Source organism: Polypterus senegalus, chromosome 8 (assembly GCF_016835505.1).
Source record: "Polypterus senegalus isolate Bchr_013 chromosome 8, ASM1683550v1, whole genome shotgun sequence".
In the NCBI taxonomy this organism is placed as follows: Eukaryota; Metazoa; Chordata; class Cladistia; order Polypteriformes; family Polypteridae; genus Polypterus; species Polypterus senegalus.
In genome coordinates this window covers 102664646-102683562 of record NC_053161.1, presented here as the reverse complement: position 1 = coordinate 102683562, position 18917 = coordinate 102664646, and the positions used below count along the sequence as shown (strand labels likewise).

The following is an 18917-nucleotide window of genomic DNA, read 5'->3' as shown; positions in this document are numbered from 1 at the left end:
ATAGAATACTAGACAGTAAAAAAAAAACAATAATTAAATTGCTTATATTGCTTTCAGGAAGGTGGCTGGCAGAGATAAAGTACCCCAACAAGTAACCTCTAACCCATCCCACAGTCAGTGTTAGGTAGTGATAGCAGGAGATTTAGTTATTAAAGGAACTGACACGTAGCTTTACTTTCGCAACAGAACTTGTAGATGTTTTGTCTTCCTGGTGTACAAATAAGAGCACTCCCTGAGCCTGTGAAGAAGCGCCTAGCCAGAGCTGGGGTGGATCTATTTGTCTCTGTCCGGTTGGGAACAAATGATATTGGTAAAGATATTCTACCAGTTTCTCAGAAGACATGACCTTACAAACTGGCTTTCTCTAATGTTGTGCCTGTGGTAGTCCAGGTAAGACTGAGTACATGTTTCATGAATGGCTCATATCATGGAGGCAGAAAGAGGGTCATAAGTTTATGGAATATTTGGGTGACTTTTTGAACAGATGGGAAATGTACCCCAGGAGAGATCACTTATGAATCAGTGAGACACTGATGTATTCGGGTGGGGCTGATTCACATACTGTTTAAACAGGGAGTTTTGGGGGAAGGAAATTTTGGACAGATCAGGTTTAAAAGTTCATATTATTAAACACATAAAAGGTAGCTTTGAAATTACTAGCCTACAGGCAATGATTCAAAATGAAGTTAGTAATACACGTAAAATGACTTGCCATAATGTTATTATTATAAAAAATAAAAGAAACAGAAATATATGTTGCTGCAGTATTATATGATTTTAAAGGAAGAGCAGAATTCTGGTAAAATCCTAGAGATCAGTATGAATATGACATGATAGCATATCTATTATTTAAAAAGACAGGCAAAATCATAAGGGGGTGTCCTTTTATATAAGAAAGGATATGCATATAAGTCTTCGAATAGGATTTGAATAACATCTTAATACAGATCTGTGGATTTGACTAGTAAGCATTAAAGACAGAAGGCCATCATTATAAGTGTATTAGAGACGCACCCCTAGGCAGTTAACAATGTCAATACGCAATGTTACAGTAATGGGGACTAACTACCCTAATATTAACTGAGAATGCCCTACAGATAGTGGAGCAGAAGACCAGGAAATCATTGAAAGGACTGATGCTAGTTTTTCAACTTTGTCTTTTAAAACTGCAACAAGCACAGAAGTCGGTCTAGATTTATTATTCTGAAGAAATCAGGATTGATTTCAAGATGTAGCATTATTCAAAGCATGAGTGCCTAGTGATCATAATATAATAAAAATAAAGCAGCTGTATAATATGTAAAAGAAAATTAACTCCAGCATTAAATGTATGGCTTATGAGGACAACAGCTTAAACAGTTTATTTTAGGAAAGTTAAAAGGCAGTTAGACAGAAATATTGGGGAAAACCCAAACCTTGACCAGAAGAGGATTTTTCAGTAATCCCACGGAAAGAAGTTTATAACCTTCAAATTGCTAGATGAACTGTTTAGAGAGTACTTTGTGATTTGAACATAGCAGATAGAGGTGCGACTAGAATTTAAAGGGCTGAAATAGAATAAATCTCCTTCACCAGATAACATTTGCCTTAGAGTGCAAGGAAGTTTGTGATTTCATATTCTCTACAAACGCTTAATGTGCACAACAGGGAAATTCCTACAGACTGAAAGCTATCAAATGTTGTCACGTTATATAAAAAAAACGTGACTTTGTAACTAGCAAACTTAAAATGTACCATGGGTACAGTAAATTAATTAAAGGAATTATTAAACAATTGAACAGCCAAGATGGATTTAGACTTAAAAGATTCTGTTTCACTGATATGCTGGAATTCTGTGAAGAGTCAATACAAGCATCGAGTGAGCTAATGTCAGTTTCCGAAAGGCCATTGATTAGGTACCACATGAGAGACTAGTGATCAAATTAAAAGAAGTGAGAGTTCAAGGCGTACTGTGAAGAAAGATGCAAACACAGAAGAGAAAGAATTATGATGAAAAAAAGTTATTCCAAATTACGTGCTGTTAAAGAATGTCCTTTAGATGTCAGTGCTGGGGCCAATACTCTTTTGTAACAATATTGTTAAAATGTAACTCAAAGCTGATTAATTTGGTGATGTCACTAAACTAGAGTCAGCAGAATCATTAGGATGAATCTGGAAGAAATTTTAACTTGGCCTGATAGGTGGCACATGAAAGTTAACATAAATACATGCAAGGTTTTACATCCAGGATGTAAATATGAAAACACATTAAGAGAGTCTTGATTTTGAAAGTACAACTTATGAGAGTCATAGTGGATTCTTCCATGTCAACATTCAGACAGGCTAAAAAGACGTTAGGCTGCACCGTACAATGTGTAATGTACAAATTAAGGGGGTTATTCTGGAATATTCTGTGAGGCTTTGGTCTCAGAATTGCACAAAACATTTAACAGCACTAAAGAAAGTACAAAAAAGAGCGCTTAGAATGATTTCAGGACTATGGGATATGAGTAGGCAGAAAAATGGAAAGCAGTTCATTTTTAGTTTAAGCAAACAATGGTTGAGAAGATTATGCATTACATACATTGGTAAGCTTTAACCATATTGTTGCTCCTCATATAGATCATTCAGTGCTACGCTTTGCAAATTAACATTTATGTACTTCATAAATACACCCCTCTTCTTCAAAATGCAAAAACAATCCTTTTAAATCTGCTGCTAACACCTTTGTTCTGAAGCAATATTTTAGTAAGTCAAATATCAAAGTTTCCTCTTCTTCGAACTTGAATAAGTGTTTTTCTTCCATGTTAAATATAATACCTGCAAGAGTTTAATCGATTTCTTTGCACACTAGCAATCAGCTCTGTATTTCCTATTTTATACACCACTAGCTGAAGATCCTGCTCCATTCTGCTTCCTATAAGTATGTAAACATATCAGTTTTCAGCACATTGATGGCTGGATGTTAATCGATGAGAGTTCAATTATACATTAGGTAACTTCACAAGTAAACATTTTATAAGAAAAATACAACTGAGGCCCCAGTTAGTATTCTAATGAACCCATATGCCAAGTAGTCTGAACATCTCCATTTAATGACAACAAATTATTTTTTATCTTTGAATTTACTATGGTACATATAGTGTATGATGCAATTTGCGATGTTAATGAGAATTTCAAATTATATTTAGTGCTTTTTAAAATGTGTTGAACTGTACTTAGTAAATATAAGTTTAAAAGGAATAAAAGGAAATCTCTTCATGTTTCAGAAAAAAATTATTTTAAAGTGTTAAAGGAAACTTGTGTTAAATGAGAGTTAACCTATTAAGTTTTTGAAAAAACTGCTAATCTCCTTTTGAATGAGCATTTTGCTGAAAGTGTAGAAAAGATGTGTGCTATGTTCCTTTTCTGCTTCTTTTGCATCTTTCTCACTTACCAAGCAGAAAGTTGAAAAGATTTGGGAATAGTTTATTAAGTACCACAGCACCTTCAAAGGATAATGAGGCCAATCTTATATTTGTCCAAATATACATTTAAAAATTGCTTGCATGTTCTGCAATTCGGTAACTATTCTAGTTAATATGGCTTACATATAAACCCAATATTTTTTCCTTCTGTGCTAACAAATGAGTTTCAAACAATAATCAATCACCCAGCAGCTAACTGAGTAAAAATATCACGATTAAAGAAAGTCCAAAATCTTGACTATATAACCACATTGAATAAGTAGTTTAAAATTAAACTTGATCCTAAATAACTTTGTAGTTCTTGTATTAGTAAAATTCCTATTAGATTAAAAAATATTTCTGTAGAAACAAACATCAAGCACAATGTTTTAAAACTGTCCAGGCAAAATTGAGCACAAACACATCATCCTGACATCAGTAGCCAAAATACATTTTAAATTCTGATTTAAGTAAAAACCGTGGTTACATTTTAGTTCAAGTATTCATTATAAGCCAGAAACTAACTATCAAGAAACACTTTACTAACTATTATGCTAATAACAACAGTAAATCATTATTAAACTAGAATGGACACTTGAAATATGTTACTGTCATTTTTCACTATTTAAAAATCACATTTAAAGGTTTTATTACATATTTTATATGTGCAACCTATTAATAGCTAAAACATACCGAAAATTCTTTTGTCATCAAGCTGGTCCCATTCCAACAGGACCACTGATGACACAGTCAGTCTGCCTTTAGATTAAGTCTTTGGGCATCTTGAGGCTCATTCTCCTTGGTGTTTTCTGATCTGGCTACAATGCCATCAGTTCTGAGAAGCTATGTAAAAAATTTCATGACATGGACACAAAGTGTGTTATTTGATGTTAGATCTTGAAACTTTTAAGGAGAAGAATCCAAACAGTTCACCTGAGAAGTATAAGTCAACATCCATTTATTCTTTCTTGTCCTGCCTCCTCTATGGGTTTTGTTGTTTGTTAGTAACCTTTTGTTTGAAGTAAGTACTGAAGTCTGCCAGTGACACTGTTGGGGGCTTAGGATGATAAGTGATATTATGGGGTGAATAACAAACTGATCAACTACAGCTAAGAAAGTTATCTAAGACTCAACACTAAAAATATCCAATAAATTATTATAGACTTCAGGGAGAAAAAGATCAATGCCCATATTTTTCAAGCATCTGAATGTAGAAAAACTTCTTGAAATACCTCAGGGTGATGTTTTTTCAGTTTTTCTAATTTAGGAAACTATTGCTACTTTACCAGGATTTAAGAGAGCTCATAAGCTGTCCTAATTCACTAGTAGCTGCTAGAAGTTGCCATGCAGGCAGAGATCGACATACACATCCTGGAAAAGGCTGAATGTTTTGTAAACTCTGGGACACAACTAAATTCATTAAGAGATGTTAATTTGACAGAGATGGAATAATATTTGGAACAAATGTACGTTATGTGATTGTTGCGTCTACACAGAAAAGCCATTCACTGTTAGATGAAATTAAATTGACTGGTAATGTCATGTTTTGCGAAGATTTGGGTTTGTCACAACCAACCATTTCTCTAATTTTACACCACACTTTTTAATGTCATTACAACCACAATGTAATGTACAGATTTATACATTTCATCAGCATTCCATGCAATCTGACATGACATTGCTGGTGTGACTGATGGCATGCACATAGAGATTATTGCCCTATGTGTGGCTCAGCACACATATGTGAATCACAAGTGATTTCACAGTATCAACACACTGGTGATCATGGATGAAGGTGTATTGTAGTTGCCACCATATTACTGTACTCTAAAGATGGGCGAGCTAGATGGATGATTGACAGCGAAATGTCACACAGGTTTGCAGAGTTCTACATTCCACAAGCCCCTAGGAGATTTGTGATGCACTTTACAAACCTGGGAAGGGTTAAGAAGGCAGGCAGAGACTCCTGAGCATTGGATAAATAGTGCCTTAAAGAACAGAGGGGGTTTATGGAGAGAGGAATTGCACTGAACACTGGAGGACAATCACAGTGGGTTGAAATGTAACATTAACATAAAAGACATCATAAGGATAGCTAAACAGTAGTTGCACTTTCTAACACAAGCACGAAAATTCAGAAATAAACATTGAAAAGTAAAGTATCCAATCGAAGAACCAGCCATCTGAATTTCTATCCACAAGCTTGCCAACTTCTGACCTTGAGTAGTTATTGGATTGTATATTACATATTAATCTTCAGCATAATTGTCTCCAGTAAGACGTTTGCCCAAGCAGTTCCCCTCTTGGTTGCACACCCTCACTTGGAGCCACTTGGTAATAATTTAAATGTATTTGTCTTCCAGTTTGCATTGTCTCTTTCAAAAAAAAATATTCAATGTTTCTCCTGATTTTAAAGGGAGCTGAATAGCCCAGATGCCTCAGGGACTGTTCTCTTCTTATTTCAGGAAGGAGATGTCATGCAAAACAGGAAGAAAAACCAGAGACTAAGGAACTAGAGCAGGGGTCCTCAATCACAGTCCTGGATGGCCGCAGTGGCTGCAGGTTTTTGTTCTAACCCGGTTGCTTAATTAGAAAGCAATTCTTTCCAATAATTTAATTTCATGGCTTGTTAGAGCTTTAACTCTGCTATGTCAGGTAATTCTCATATCCTAGATTTTATTCCCCTTTATAAGGATATCATCCAAATGATTTGAAGGCTAAAATGGATGAGTAATTCTCAGTCCTTCACTTTTTTCTGTTCACTTTTCTTCCAAGTATTTAATTAAACCCAACAATGCATGATAAATAGACTACACACACAGGTGTAAATGGTAACAAGCTAAATGGAGAAATGCTGGTCTCTTTGTCATTTGCATGTTATTGCTAATTACGAGCAATTAAAAACCAAGAAAACAGCTGTTTAAGTCTAACATAAACAATAAGAGTTTAAAATCTTAACGAACGAGACAACTAAAATGAAGCAGAAGTCAGGATCTAATCAGTAATATTTTAAAATAAGTTTATAAAGCACAGAGAATTTATTAATTTAGGTATTTTTACAAGCCTTAAATTTTACACCATTTGGCTTACTCTCTCTCTCAGGGGTGGGGATCGATCTGTTCTTAACATAATTCTTTTTTTTGTAAAAACTTGATTGCTATGTATTGATTGTAATAAAATTAATAAATAAATAAAAAAAATAAAATAAAATAAAATGAAGCAGAAGTGTTACTTGAGCAATAAGTGCTTCTTATTAAGCAATTGGGTTGGAGCAAAAACCTGCAGCCACTGTGGCCCTCCAGGACCGTGATTGAGGACCCCTGAGTATATAGCCTTGGAAGATCCCTGTAGGAATTATATGACTACATTGTAGCGCTACATATATCATTAATAACCTCTATATCATTGTGATCTATACTGTAAATGAGAACATATTTGTGACTTTTTGCTGTACAATATTTCAGCATTTGTGCATAGATTTAGTTTGTATTTATACTAAAATAAATAAGGATTTGCAGAAGCTTCTATCAAGAAAAGCATCCACTACACAGGCATCATTTAGACAAGAGAAAAGGCCCTTTTGAAGTGTAAGCATCCGCAAAAAGACTAAAAAACACACCAGAATAGAAGGTCAGGCATACAATTCTTTGATGTGAAAAAAATGTCCCAGGTACTGAGAAAAGTGTCAGAAATGGAATATATGGTTTTTTATTAAAATAATCTTTCACAATAACTGAATAAGATGATAAACTGATGAGCAGACATGCCCTGCTTCTATCTAGCTTTCTCCCCACTGCAACATTTGAATATCTGAATGCACTCTTATTGGAATCCGTCTAACTATCCATCGTTTGGAGCTTTTCCCTCCAACTCTCTGTGGTAACAGGCAAGTTTTACATTTCACTGTTTTACCAGGGACTGTTTTTCTAATGTGGTGCTGCCTTCCACTCCGTTTACTGCTGTATACTTAAAGACGTTAAAATCAAGATTAAATATGAAGCTAAATGCTATTTTCCCTTTAATTCTGTAGTGTTTTGTCCTTCCATTACCTATTTTTGGGTGTGTATGTATTTTTGTGGAAGGCTGCTGGATGAAATCGCATTTTTTCAGGTTCTCTCGCCTGCCAAATGCATAGCACATTCTGGTTTACTGCCATCATGAATTATAAAAGATGCCATGACAAGGGGAATGACAGTTGGTTTGAACTTTGTAAGAAAATAGGAATTTGTTAATAAATACAGTAAATGAGCCTGTCCAAGATCTGGTTGGTACTTTACACTGCTGACCCTGAATTGGATTAAGTGTGAGTGGTCTCTGAGTGATGTGGGTGTATGGATGAGTGTGTCCTGTGATGCACTGACTCTCTGTCCATTTCCTGCTTTCTTCCTAATGCAGCAGGAGTAGACTCTGAAACAAAATGCCCTTTGTAGGTTCAGTTTTAAAATGCACAGGTTCATATGCTACTTTTCATTTCTTCTTTAATACAATGCGATTGAATCATCTCACTGTCAAGAGGTGGTGTGATCGTATGTAGGTCAGTTGTTGATTTGGCAGTTGCCTAGAGCACGTTCTTGAATGTTAGCAAGATTTTTTTTTTTGTTTTTATGAACCATAATACAGTCAAACCCTGCCAATGCTGTATCCAAAAAGAATACTTAGAAACAAAATGACTGCTCAGACCTTCCCAGGCTTGACAACTGTTGAGGACAGAGATGCCACATTATGAGAGCTAAAAAATTCTACCAAACACAATACAATGCAAAAATATAACCAGAAGGAAGATAACAATATCTATTGTGGGCATAAGAAATCCATTAATGGAGTTGTTCAATTCTCAGCAGAATAACCTTAGTTTATGTACAGTTTATTAGTTCCTTCTGACTAGGAGTCACAAATACACTGATAGCAGCCTAAAGGTTTGCTCTAGGCACCTTTCTAGGTTCTTATTTCCCAAGTCAACTCACAATAAATATACCTGTCAAAGCAACAACATTCTTCATGCTGCCCTTTCACTTTCCATTACCCTGGCGTGCCTGAGGTGGAAAGACTGTCATAGTGTTTGCTAAATATAAGAATGATTCTGAAAGGTAACAGCATTTTAAACTGAAATAATTGAAATTCTAGTACATAACATTTCATTTTTAGAATCTACTCCAAACTCCTGAAGGTCAGTTGCCTATACAAAGCTTAATGTCATTTGAGAGAAACAAACACTATTAGAGCCACAGAGATCTGAGGCTGAATTATTGGCACTTTAACTTGTACACTGATAACACCGAAGACGGAGTCTAAAGAGGTCAACCTGAACTGTTCTTTCAGTTTTCAGTCTTTGATGGACACGCTAAAAAAACTTTATTTCATTTTCTGATTTTCTATTTCTTTATTTCTTATTTATGTTTACACCAAGCAATAATTGTATAATTTTCATTAATCCATTCAATCATTTTCTAACTCAGTTTAGCCCTTTCAAACTGACAACTGTGATGGAAGACCTGCTCACTACTCTCTTCAACCCCAATTTGAAAAAAAAAACAAACCAAAACTTCTTTTAAAATAATATAATACCTTTTCTTTTAGAAGCTGAATGGTATAAAGTAAACAACAGTAAAGGACATAGTAATCCTGTCTGGTCTAGTGACATATGGGCTAGATTGCCTTATTACAAGATGCTCTGTTGCTTGTTTCCTGTCTACATTATTTACTTTATAAAGCAACTCAATCTTTCTTTCTTCTTTTATAGGCTACTCCTGCTAGGGGTCGCCACAGTGGATCCCTTTCTTCCATATCTTCCTGTCCTCTACATCTTGCTCTGTCACACCCACCACCTGCATGTCCTCTCTCACCACATCCATAAACCTTCACTTAGGTCTTCCTCTTTTCCTCTTGCCTGGCAGCTCTATCTTTAGCATCCTTTCCCCAAAATACCCAGCATCTCTCCTCTGCACATGTCCAAAGCAACGCAATATCGCATCTCTGACTTGTCTCCCAACCATCCAACCTCAGCTGGCCTTCTAATGTACTCATTTCTAATCCTGTCCATCTTCATCACACCCAATGCAAATCTTAGCAACTTAACCTCTGCCACCTCCTGCTTTCTGGTCAGTGCCACCGTCTCCAACCCATAAAACAAAGCTGGTCTCACTACCGTCCTGTAGAACTTCCCTTTCACTCTTACCCGTCTGTCACAAATCACTCCTGACACTCTTCTCCATCCATTCCACCCTGCCTGTACTCTTTTTTTCACAACTCTTCCACACTTTGTACTGTTGATCCCACGTATTTAAACTCATCCACCCTTGCCAGCTCTACCCCTGCTATGACCTCCCTCTCATTCACATACATGTATTCTGCTTTGGTACTACTGACCTTCATTCCTCTCTTCTCTGGAGCATATCTCTACCTCTCCAGGGTTTCCTCAACCTGCTCCCTACTCTTGTTACAGATCACAATGTCATCCATAAACATCATAGTCCATGGGGACTCCCGTCTAATCTCCTCTGTCAACCTGTCCATCACCATTGCAAATAAGAAAGGGCTCAACATTGAATGCATCCGTCACTTCTTCCGCAGACCTCACAACTGTCACTCTTCACTCATACGTATCCTATACCACATTTACATACTTCTCTGCTGCTCACAACTTCCTTTATACAATACCACAAATCCTCTCAAGGCATCCTGTCACATGCTCTCTCCAGGTCACCAAAGACAAAGCAGCTCTTTTTGGCATTCTGTATATTCCATCAACACCCATAGACCAAACCATACTGCTGCTCAGTAATCACCATTCCCATACCTTAATGCTGTGTTTGATCAATTTTATCCCTCTGTAGTTACTACAGTTGTGCACATCACCCTTATTCATAAAAATTGGTACCAGTACACATCTTCTCCACTCCTCAGGCATTCTAAGATTGCATTAAACAATCTGGTTAAAAACTCCACTTCCACAGGTACAGTATGTCATCTGGACCAACAGCCTTTCCATTCTTCAACCTCTTCATATCTGTCCTTACTTCTTCATTGCTAATCCATTGTACTTCCTGGTTTACTATCTTCACATCATCCAAACTTCTCTCTCTTATTCTTTTCATTCATTAACCTCTCAAAGTATTCTTTACATCTATTAAACACACTCTCCTCGCTTGTATGTTTCTGTCATTATCCTTTATCACCCTAACCTGCTGTTTATCTTTCCCAGCTTGTTCCCTCTGTCTAGCCAGTCGTTACAGGTCCTTTTCTCCCAACTTAATGCAACTCATCATATGCCTTTTCTTTAGCCTTCACCGCTTCTCTCTTCACCTTATGCCTTATCTCCTTGTACTCCTATTTACTTTCTTCTTCTCTCTGATTATTCCACTTCTTCTTTGCCAACCTCTGTATTCTTTCCTGTGCTTCTCCATTCAACCATCAAGTTTCTTTTGTTCTACTTCCTCTGTCCAGATGTCACACCAAGCACCCTTCTAGCTGTCTCCCTTACGACTTCTGCTGTAGTTGCCCAGCTGTCTGGTAACTTTCACTCTACTCCAGTAATTTTTCTTCCATACATCTGATAACCTTTCACTCCACAGTCATCCAACACTCAGTTTGATGCACAAATGTATACCCCTCTATAAGATCACCCTAGTAGGTTCTGACAAGGTGGGATGCTTGTTAACCACCTGAAATGTACAAGATTAACAGGACCTCTTGGAATGCTTCCTGCTTAGGAAGAATATGACTGGTCCTCAGAAAAGGGAATGTATCCAAAAGCCAATAAGAGCCCATGTTTGAGAGATAAGCATACAGGCCTGTTCTCTTTATAGCACAATACTGTTTATATTAATCGTCCATCTAAATAATGGGTGTGGTGTGTGTATATCAATGTGTGGGGTGGTGAAGGTACAGCCAGCCACATGCAGTGCAGATGACACCTCCTAGCAGCATTTGGAAATGAAGATAAGATGAGACTGAATTTTCTTTAGGGCTATTTTCTGTGGAAATTGTAAAAAGAAATATATAGTAATTTTATAAAGTCATACAAATTAATAATTGTTGCATAAAGCCATACTCTTCAGTATATTTATGATTCATTGTTAAAGATACTACATCATTTAGTGTGGTTGTTTTTTATGTTTAATCACCATAACATAACTCTTCTCTTTCATTATTGTATGACTGGTTGGGTGATTTGTTCTTTAAATAATGACAGGTATTTGCTGGCTTCCTCTTTGTTTGTGTCTTCAAATAAAGAATTACATCAAAACTCTGGACACTTAAAGCAAAGGAAATCTGACATGCATTGGAAGTGTCTACAGTAAATCCTGAGGTATGGAATAACAACTCATGCTTTCAGTCTTCATCCATAACAGTTTGAGTTCTAACAAGAGAGCTAGTCATGGCATCACACAGAAAACTTAAAGAACAAGAGTAATGACTTATTTATTGATACAAATTCCTAAAAACAATATTATTCCCTTCATCCATTTTCCTAATTTGATTTTTCTATTACTGGGTTGCTGGGAAGAATATAGTTATGCTAAATAAATAAATGCATGTATGATTTTATTCCTTATTAAATTAGAAAACCAAATGACACAAACATGCTAATACTATAATGTAAGTTTCTTTAAAAATATGTTTATTTCAGATAATAAAAAAGCATTTATAAATAAGCACTCATGAATTTTGACGTTTTTCAGAATGTTACCATCAATGTGTTATTACCCTCATACATCTTGAGGCAGTTAAAAGGTTAGCAGAGCAAAACTTTAATACATTTTTAATTTATTAATTTATTTACTTTAAAAGACCCTTTATCATAGCTGACTAGCTGTAAATAATTAATATGTGAGAATTTAAATGTAAACAAGAAACAGTGACACACAATGTGTGGGTGAGGGGATGTGAAAGCTTGAAATGTTATTTCTGTAAGCTTTTGCAAAATGACTGAATAAAATGCAGGCTATATTAAGGAGTTTCATGGTCTTTATGTTAGGGTTTGTTATTAGTCATGTTATTCACAGAAATACCCCAGAGTATAACTCCAGGACATAATTCCTCAAAGCTTATTTAGTATGTACTCTATGTAACTGAGGTCAGCTAGCACCAGTTTTTTGGGCAGTCTACACAACATGTTTATAGTTTATCAGCCTTTACCATCTTGTTTAGTTATTTATATTCATTTCCTATGGGAAAGCACACTTGCACTGTGGCTAGCACCACTGTATGCAGTGTTCAAATTCCTGGCTTGGTTGATTTCTGTGTTGAGTCTCCAAGCACTGTGGTTTTCATACAATATGTGCAAATCAGGTTAACTGGCAATCCCAGATTTATGGGACCTGTAATAAACTGGCATTCTATTCAATGTTGGTTCCTGCTTTGCCAATCTCAGCAAAACTGAAGGTAATAAAGGCATTATGTTATGTCATGTTATGTTATGTCACAATTTCCTATTTTATATTTTTTAATCCTTCTGCAAAAAGAAATAAAGTCATTCTTTTTAGGCTTCACTGTTGCCAACCTGATGAAGGCTAAACAGCTGAAACTTTGAGACTTTAACCTTCTTTCTGTTTTCAGCAAGGAAATAATTGTTAACTTTTTTTCCCTTAATATCAAAGTATAGTCCACCGAGATCTCTTAATCTAAATTAACTGATTTTCACATATACTGTACATTTTAAAATTTTGGTGTAATTTTTGATTCCTCCTTTTCTTATCCTCTCCACATATATTACAGTATGCAACATATCCCAGGTTCACTCATTCCTCTCCGTTTCTGTGCAATACATCCCACATCAACTACTGTAGCTCTGTTAGGTCAGATTATTTCTGGGCATAACGTGAGCTACCACAGCTAAACTGATGACACACAACTGTATTTGTCAATAGCGCCTGATGACTCAGACTCTCTTGGTTCACTGACCCAGTGTCTTACTTGTGTTTCTGAATGGATGAGTAGTAATTTTCACGAAACTAAATAAGGAGAAATCAGAATTTTTCTACATCATTTTTACGAAAATGGGCTATTTAAATAATTGTTGTTGTTACTGGCAGGTGACATGTCTGATCTTCTATCACAGCTCTAGTTGATACTAAACTATGCTGCAAGAGTCCTTACACAAACCAGCAACAGTTAGCACATAACACTAATCCTGCATCACCTCCACTGCCTCTCTGTGTCTTACAAAATTGAGTATAAAATTCTTTTAATAACCCATAAAGCTTTAAATAGCTTCACACTGGATTACATGAGTAACCTTCTCTACCACTAATGTCCTTTCCACTCACTAAGGTCCACTGATTTTGGCAATTTTGTTGTGCCCCATACTGAACTGCACTCTATAGGTGACCAAGCCTTCAGCTCTATCGCACCCAGACTTTGGAACAACCTCCAGAAATGAATGAGATCAAGCGACTCAATTCTTTCAAAAAGCAACTTAAAACTCATTTGTTCAGGAAGGCATTTAACTTACACTGACATTCTGACCCTTTCTTTCTGTTTCCCCTCTCTGTCCAGGTGCTCAGGATGATTTCAATTTTATTACAAATGATATTATTTGTTTAGGATGCTATTGTAGTATTTTGTGTTTCTGTGTTTTATTCTGATGTATTGTGACTCTTTTTAATTCAAACTGTTACGTTTCTTGTATTTATCTTTTATTTAGTGTTTTATGCTGATGTTACTTTGTATCCATCATTGTGTTTTAGATCTTTTTTCCTGTTGTTCATTTTTGAATATTTGTAAAGCAATTTGAGCATGGGAAAGGTATTTTTATGAACATTTTGTATTCTTAGATCATAGTATCTCTTATTAGAGAGTACATTAAAATATTAATGGTATTATTAATCTGCAGTTACCTTTAGAACAACTGTATCATATAACTATGCCTTGTTACAATGTGCTTAATATATTGCAACAAGACAATCTGTCCCTTTGGTTTTCGGTCATAAAAAAATACATATTCCTAACACATCAAAAGGGATTTGTGCTCATTTTTGGCTTAAGGAGTAAGAAGTATAGTTTAATATTGCATGGCCCAAACCCAGGAGAACATTTTAAAAAATCAGTGAAATACACAAACAATTAATTTCAGAGCAAGCTGTTCAACCAAGCATTGAACAGTATGTAGGGACTGAAAGGGGACACATGCATGGCAGCTGATAGAAGATTCTACACAAAACAACAGATAGCCAGGGTCCAGTAGCCTCATTTAGATCAAATAAAACACAAGTGTAGCTTGAGGCATTTTGATATGTTGGGGTGGTGAGTGAACAGCCAAAATTGGAAAAGGGACAGAATGTCAGCAAAGATTCAAGTGTGGTCTCTAGTTTATTAGAAAGGAATAGGGTAGGACATGTGCACTTTGGCATTTTAACATTACATATCAGCTGTGGTCAGAACATTTTTCTACCACCTACACAACATGACTAGAATCTCACTCTTATTTCCTTCCTTCCTTCCTCCCCCTGATTCAAAATAACACTGTTATATCAGCATCACCTCTCATTTAGATTATGCAATTTATTTTATCCTGATCAAAAGTTTATAACAAATTCAAAATTCTATTGCCAGTATTCTGTCATGGAGTAAGCACAATGAATTTGTTACGACTATTCTGGCTTCTGTAACCATACTGCTTCATTTTGCTGTTATCTACAGAGCTATCAATTCCAACACTCCAGATTGCCTATCAGTCTTTGCTTGCATCACATCAACCTGCTAAACACACAAAATTTTTGTCTCTCCTAAAGCCCCTTTATGTTCCTCTGCAAATCTCTCCATTATGTTTTCCCATAAAGCACCCTTTGTTTTAATGCTCAAATCACGTTTCTCTCTTGCATTTTTATTGGTGCTACGTCAATCTTTACCTATTCTTCAAACTTCTCTATCATACTGAATTGACAGTTCAAGTTAAACTTTATTGCCACCTGTTCAGGGTACAATAAAAATCCTATTTGCACGTCTCACCAATATATGATACTTTGCTTCTTTACATTGCATAGATAAAGAAGTATTACTAGATAAGTAAGTACAAGCATTACTAGTAAACTCATGCAGTCAATCTCTTCTTGTTAGAATACATTTAATTTTGTAAATTCTGCACCTTTTCATTATTTATTTTGCTTTTTGTCTAGTTACTTAGAGCAGCATGTGCTTTTGATTTTTAAAGGTTTACTGGCTGACAGATTGAGTTTCTTATTCCTAGTAAGGCCTGGTTTAGACAGAAGCCCAGATGTTGCTGAGAAAGAATGATGTGAAAAAGTATAACATCTACAAAGAAAAATTCCTTTTTGCACTTTCTGAAGATATAAAGCAATGACATTTGTGTTATCTTTGGAGAAAAAGATATGGATTTGAGTTGGGGTTACTCAAGACAAAAATGTCACCTTGTTAGACTTTAGATGGAGTCCAGTCCTTCACTCCTTGATCTTTGTAAAGAGGGGGCAGAAAGTTCTGTTGGTAAGTGTCTTCAGGATTCTTTTTTCCCTGTCCTTCTGCCATCATCTTTTATGTATCTTATTTGAGAGGTAGTCAGTCTAAAACTGGGTTTGTTGTGAATTTCAGCACATAAATGGGACATTTCTGTGTTTCCATAACTTGATTAATAATAACGTATTGCGCTTACTTTTTTAAACTGAAACAAACTGCAAATTCAAGAAAATGACATTTTCTCTGAAATCAAATATAGATCATCTACATACTGTGGCATTGGACAATTTTTCTGTTCATTTGTTGCTATATGGTTGCGAGACATGGACACTATCCAGTGACCTGAGACGAAGACTGGACTCCTTTGGTACTGTGTCTTTCTGGAAAATCCTTGGGTACCGTTGGTTTGACTTTGTGTCGAATGAGCGGTTGCTCATGGACGTCCCGAATGAGGCACATTACCTGCCTTGTAAGGGAGCGTCAGTTACAGCACTACGGCCATGTCGAGCGTTTCCCTGAGGGTGTTCTGGCTCATTAAATCCTCATTGTTGGGGACTCGAGTGGCTGGACCAGGCCAAGGGGTCACCCACGTAATACCTGGCTGTGGCAGATAGACGGTCATTTCCGGAGAGTGGGACTGGACCACGTATCTGCCTGGGGGGTTGCCAACTGGGATCCTGAGCTGTTTAGTCGTGTAGTGGATGTGGCAATGCACTGTACCAGGGCATGCTCCCCAACTTCACTTGATTTGTTGTGAATATTCTTAAAGCTTTATTTTCATGGAATGTATATTCGGTCTGAATTAATTCTTCAGTTTTTTTTTCTAAAGCAATACAGCCCACACCAACTATTGAAGCTCCCTACTGGCATTCTACAATCTCATCATTTTGTCGAAGAGTTGCAAGGATGCACTGCATGATTGCTAAAGAATCAGGCACTACATATCACATCATGATGGCTATGCCATAAACCTGGGTGCAACACTTTCTGTCCAAGATTGGGGATTTTATCCTCGAACAGATTTTATCTTTAACTCATAGTTCTAATTACAGTATTCTGGTTAACCACTCTTGGATATTCATGGTTTGACTTTGATTATATTTTTAGCACTGTGGATTTTTTTTAATAGGAACAATTCTGTATTCTAAAAAACTGTTTTTGTTTCAGTTTCTTGAAGATGCACACACATCTGGATCCATTCTTAACATGTTTGCCTCACAATCTCCAGTATCAGTAGACAACATAGAGATGGCAACTGGGGTTAAATAAAGTGAGTCTGTACTTTCAGTATTTATGACTGGAAAATGACTGACTGACTGATAACACAATGGTGGTAGCAGTTGCTTTTTTAAATGCATAATATGCCAGGCTATAAAGAAGCTAAATACAAGCATTAAAGCGGTGAAACCACAACATTACTTGAAGTCATGGCATGTCTCTTATTATGGTATGTGTGATATTTAAAGAATATATCACTGCATTTTTAAGTTGTCATTAAAGGGCATTGGCAAGAAGGTGTACTTCCAGTACAGAAAAGATTAAAAATGAATCGATGTCCAAATTACATGTGAATAACAGGTAATAAGTGATTTGATTAAGTTAATATCTATAATGTTTATACTCTATAAGAAATCTTACTATCATGCCAGCTTTACTTAAACACTTATTCACTCTCCATCCTTGCCATTTTAGTCTTCAATAATACTACAGTAATGGAATCTCACCATTGCAGTTGCAGATAACTACCCTATGTTGATGTCATCTAACACAGATTGTAAAACATGCCATAAGCTTAAAAAATACTGTCACTATGAATGTGTAGGGTAGATGTCACATCACTACTTCCAACCTATATACCACTTTGCAAAGTCATTTGCACATGTACCATTGTGCCAAAGTGTTAACTAAATGCAAAATAATACAATTTACTACAGAATATGTTAAACAAAGATTTCCAGATTTCTCAAAATCCTTTAAAATATTCATTTAGCAACCTATCATAAATAAAAATAGTGCTAAAAATGTTTTCACAGTGTATATCAATTTGGAGAAAAAAATTAAATTACAAATTTATGCCATCAGGCATGGTGTTCAGCCTTTACTATATATGCTGCCTCCTTTGACATTTTTGCAATGCACTTTCAACAACTGTCACTGACATTTAGTTTAAAATGTCAGTTAAAATAATTAAATGTATTCTATTCCTTTTATTCCAAGAAGTATCAAATACCATTTTTACTAAATTGAATGAACTATAGAATGACAGGAAAAAAAGATTTCCTGAAAAAATGGGATAGATTCAAAAATCCTGTATTAAGTAAAAAAATCACTTTAAATCAGTCTGACATGTGATTGTATGGTGTCTTTTAAGTTACAATTCTGAGAATGGATGTTCTTTGGTTTAAAAATTAAATCTTACCTCTAGATAAGGAACTGGGGTAACTGTGGGCAGTGGGTATTCCTTTAACAGTCTCTCTTCATCCAGGAATTTCCCCGCTTTTCCATTGTAAGCTGGTTGGAAGAGTCCATAGTTTAATACATCCTTCAGACTCTGATTCAGAGTACATAAAATCCTTTGCTTCGAGGCCCAGATAGGTGCCTCTGTATTGAATTTCATACATTTCTAAAAGAAAAAAAATAAGATATTTCATATATTACTTATAAAAAAATATTGCATATAGAAATAGTGCCATTTTTATAGTATATGCATAATGTTTAAATGTTTAGGACAGACAGACAGACAGACAGACAGACCGATAGATAGATAGATAGATAGATAGATAGATAGATAGATAGATAGATAGATAGATAGATGGAAATTTATTAATCTATAGGATAGATACCAGCGTTACAGTCATTAACACACAGAAAAGGTAGGCTGTTGGAAATTAAAATATAAAACAGCAAAACAAAAAAGTGTCCATCCAAAGGACATAACTCTCATCCTACAGGATATGACTCTAGAATTCAAATCTGTGCTTAATGTGGTCCAGACATTTTTCAAGCAAGCCAGCAGTTTAACCAAAATCCTTCTCTCTCTTACTGTCATCTGAGAGGCCAAAAATAATAAAAGTTAGATTC

General features: G+C 35.8%; 1 protein-coding gene across 10 annotated transcripts in view; it reads right to left on the bottom strand.

Moving 5' to 3' along the window:
* shank3a (SH3 and multiple ankyrin repeat domains 3a) overlaps positions 1–18917 on the bottom strand; it is a 1684705-nt gene that overhangs the window by 1171885 nt on the left and 493903 nt on the right. For all 10 annotated transcript variants that reach the window (XR_005634694.1, XM_039761519.1, XM_039761518.1 and 7 more), the window contains exon 4: positions 18256–18459. Coding sequence is in view for 9 of the 10 variants with exons in the window: in XM_039761519.1 (XP_039617453.1) it covers positions 18256–18459 (204 nt within the window). In the remaining variant the exon portion in view is untranslated. The remainder of the gene's footprint in view (positions 1–18255; positions 18460–18917) is intronic.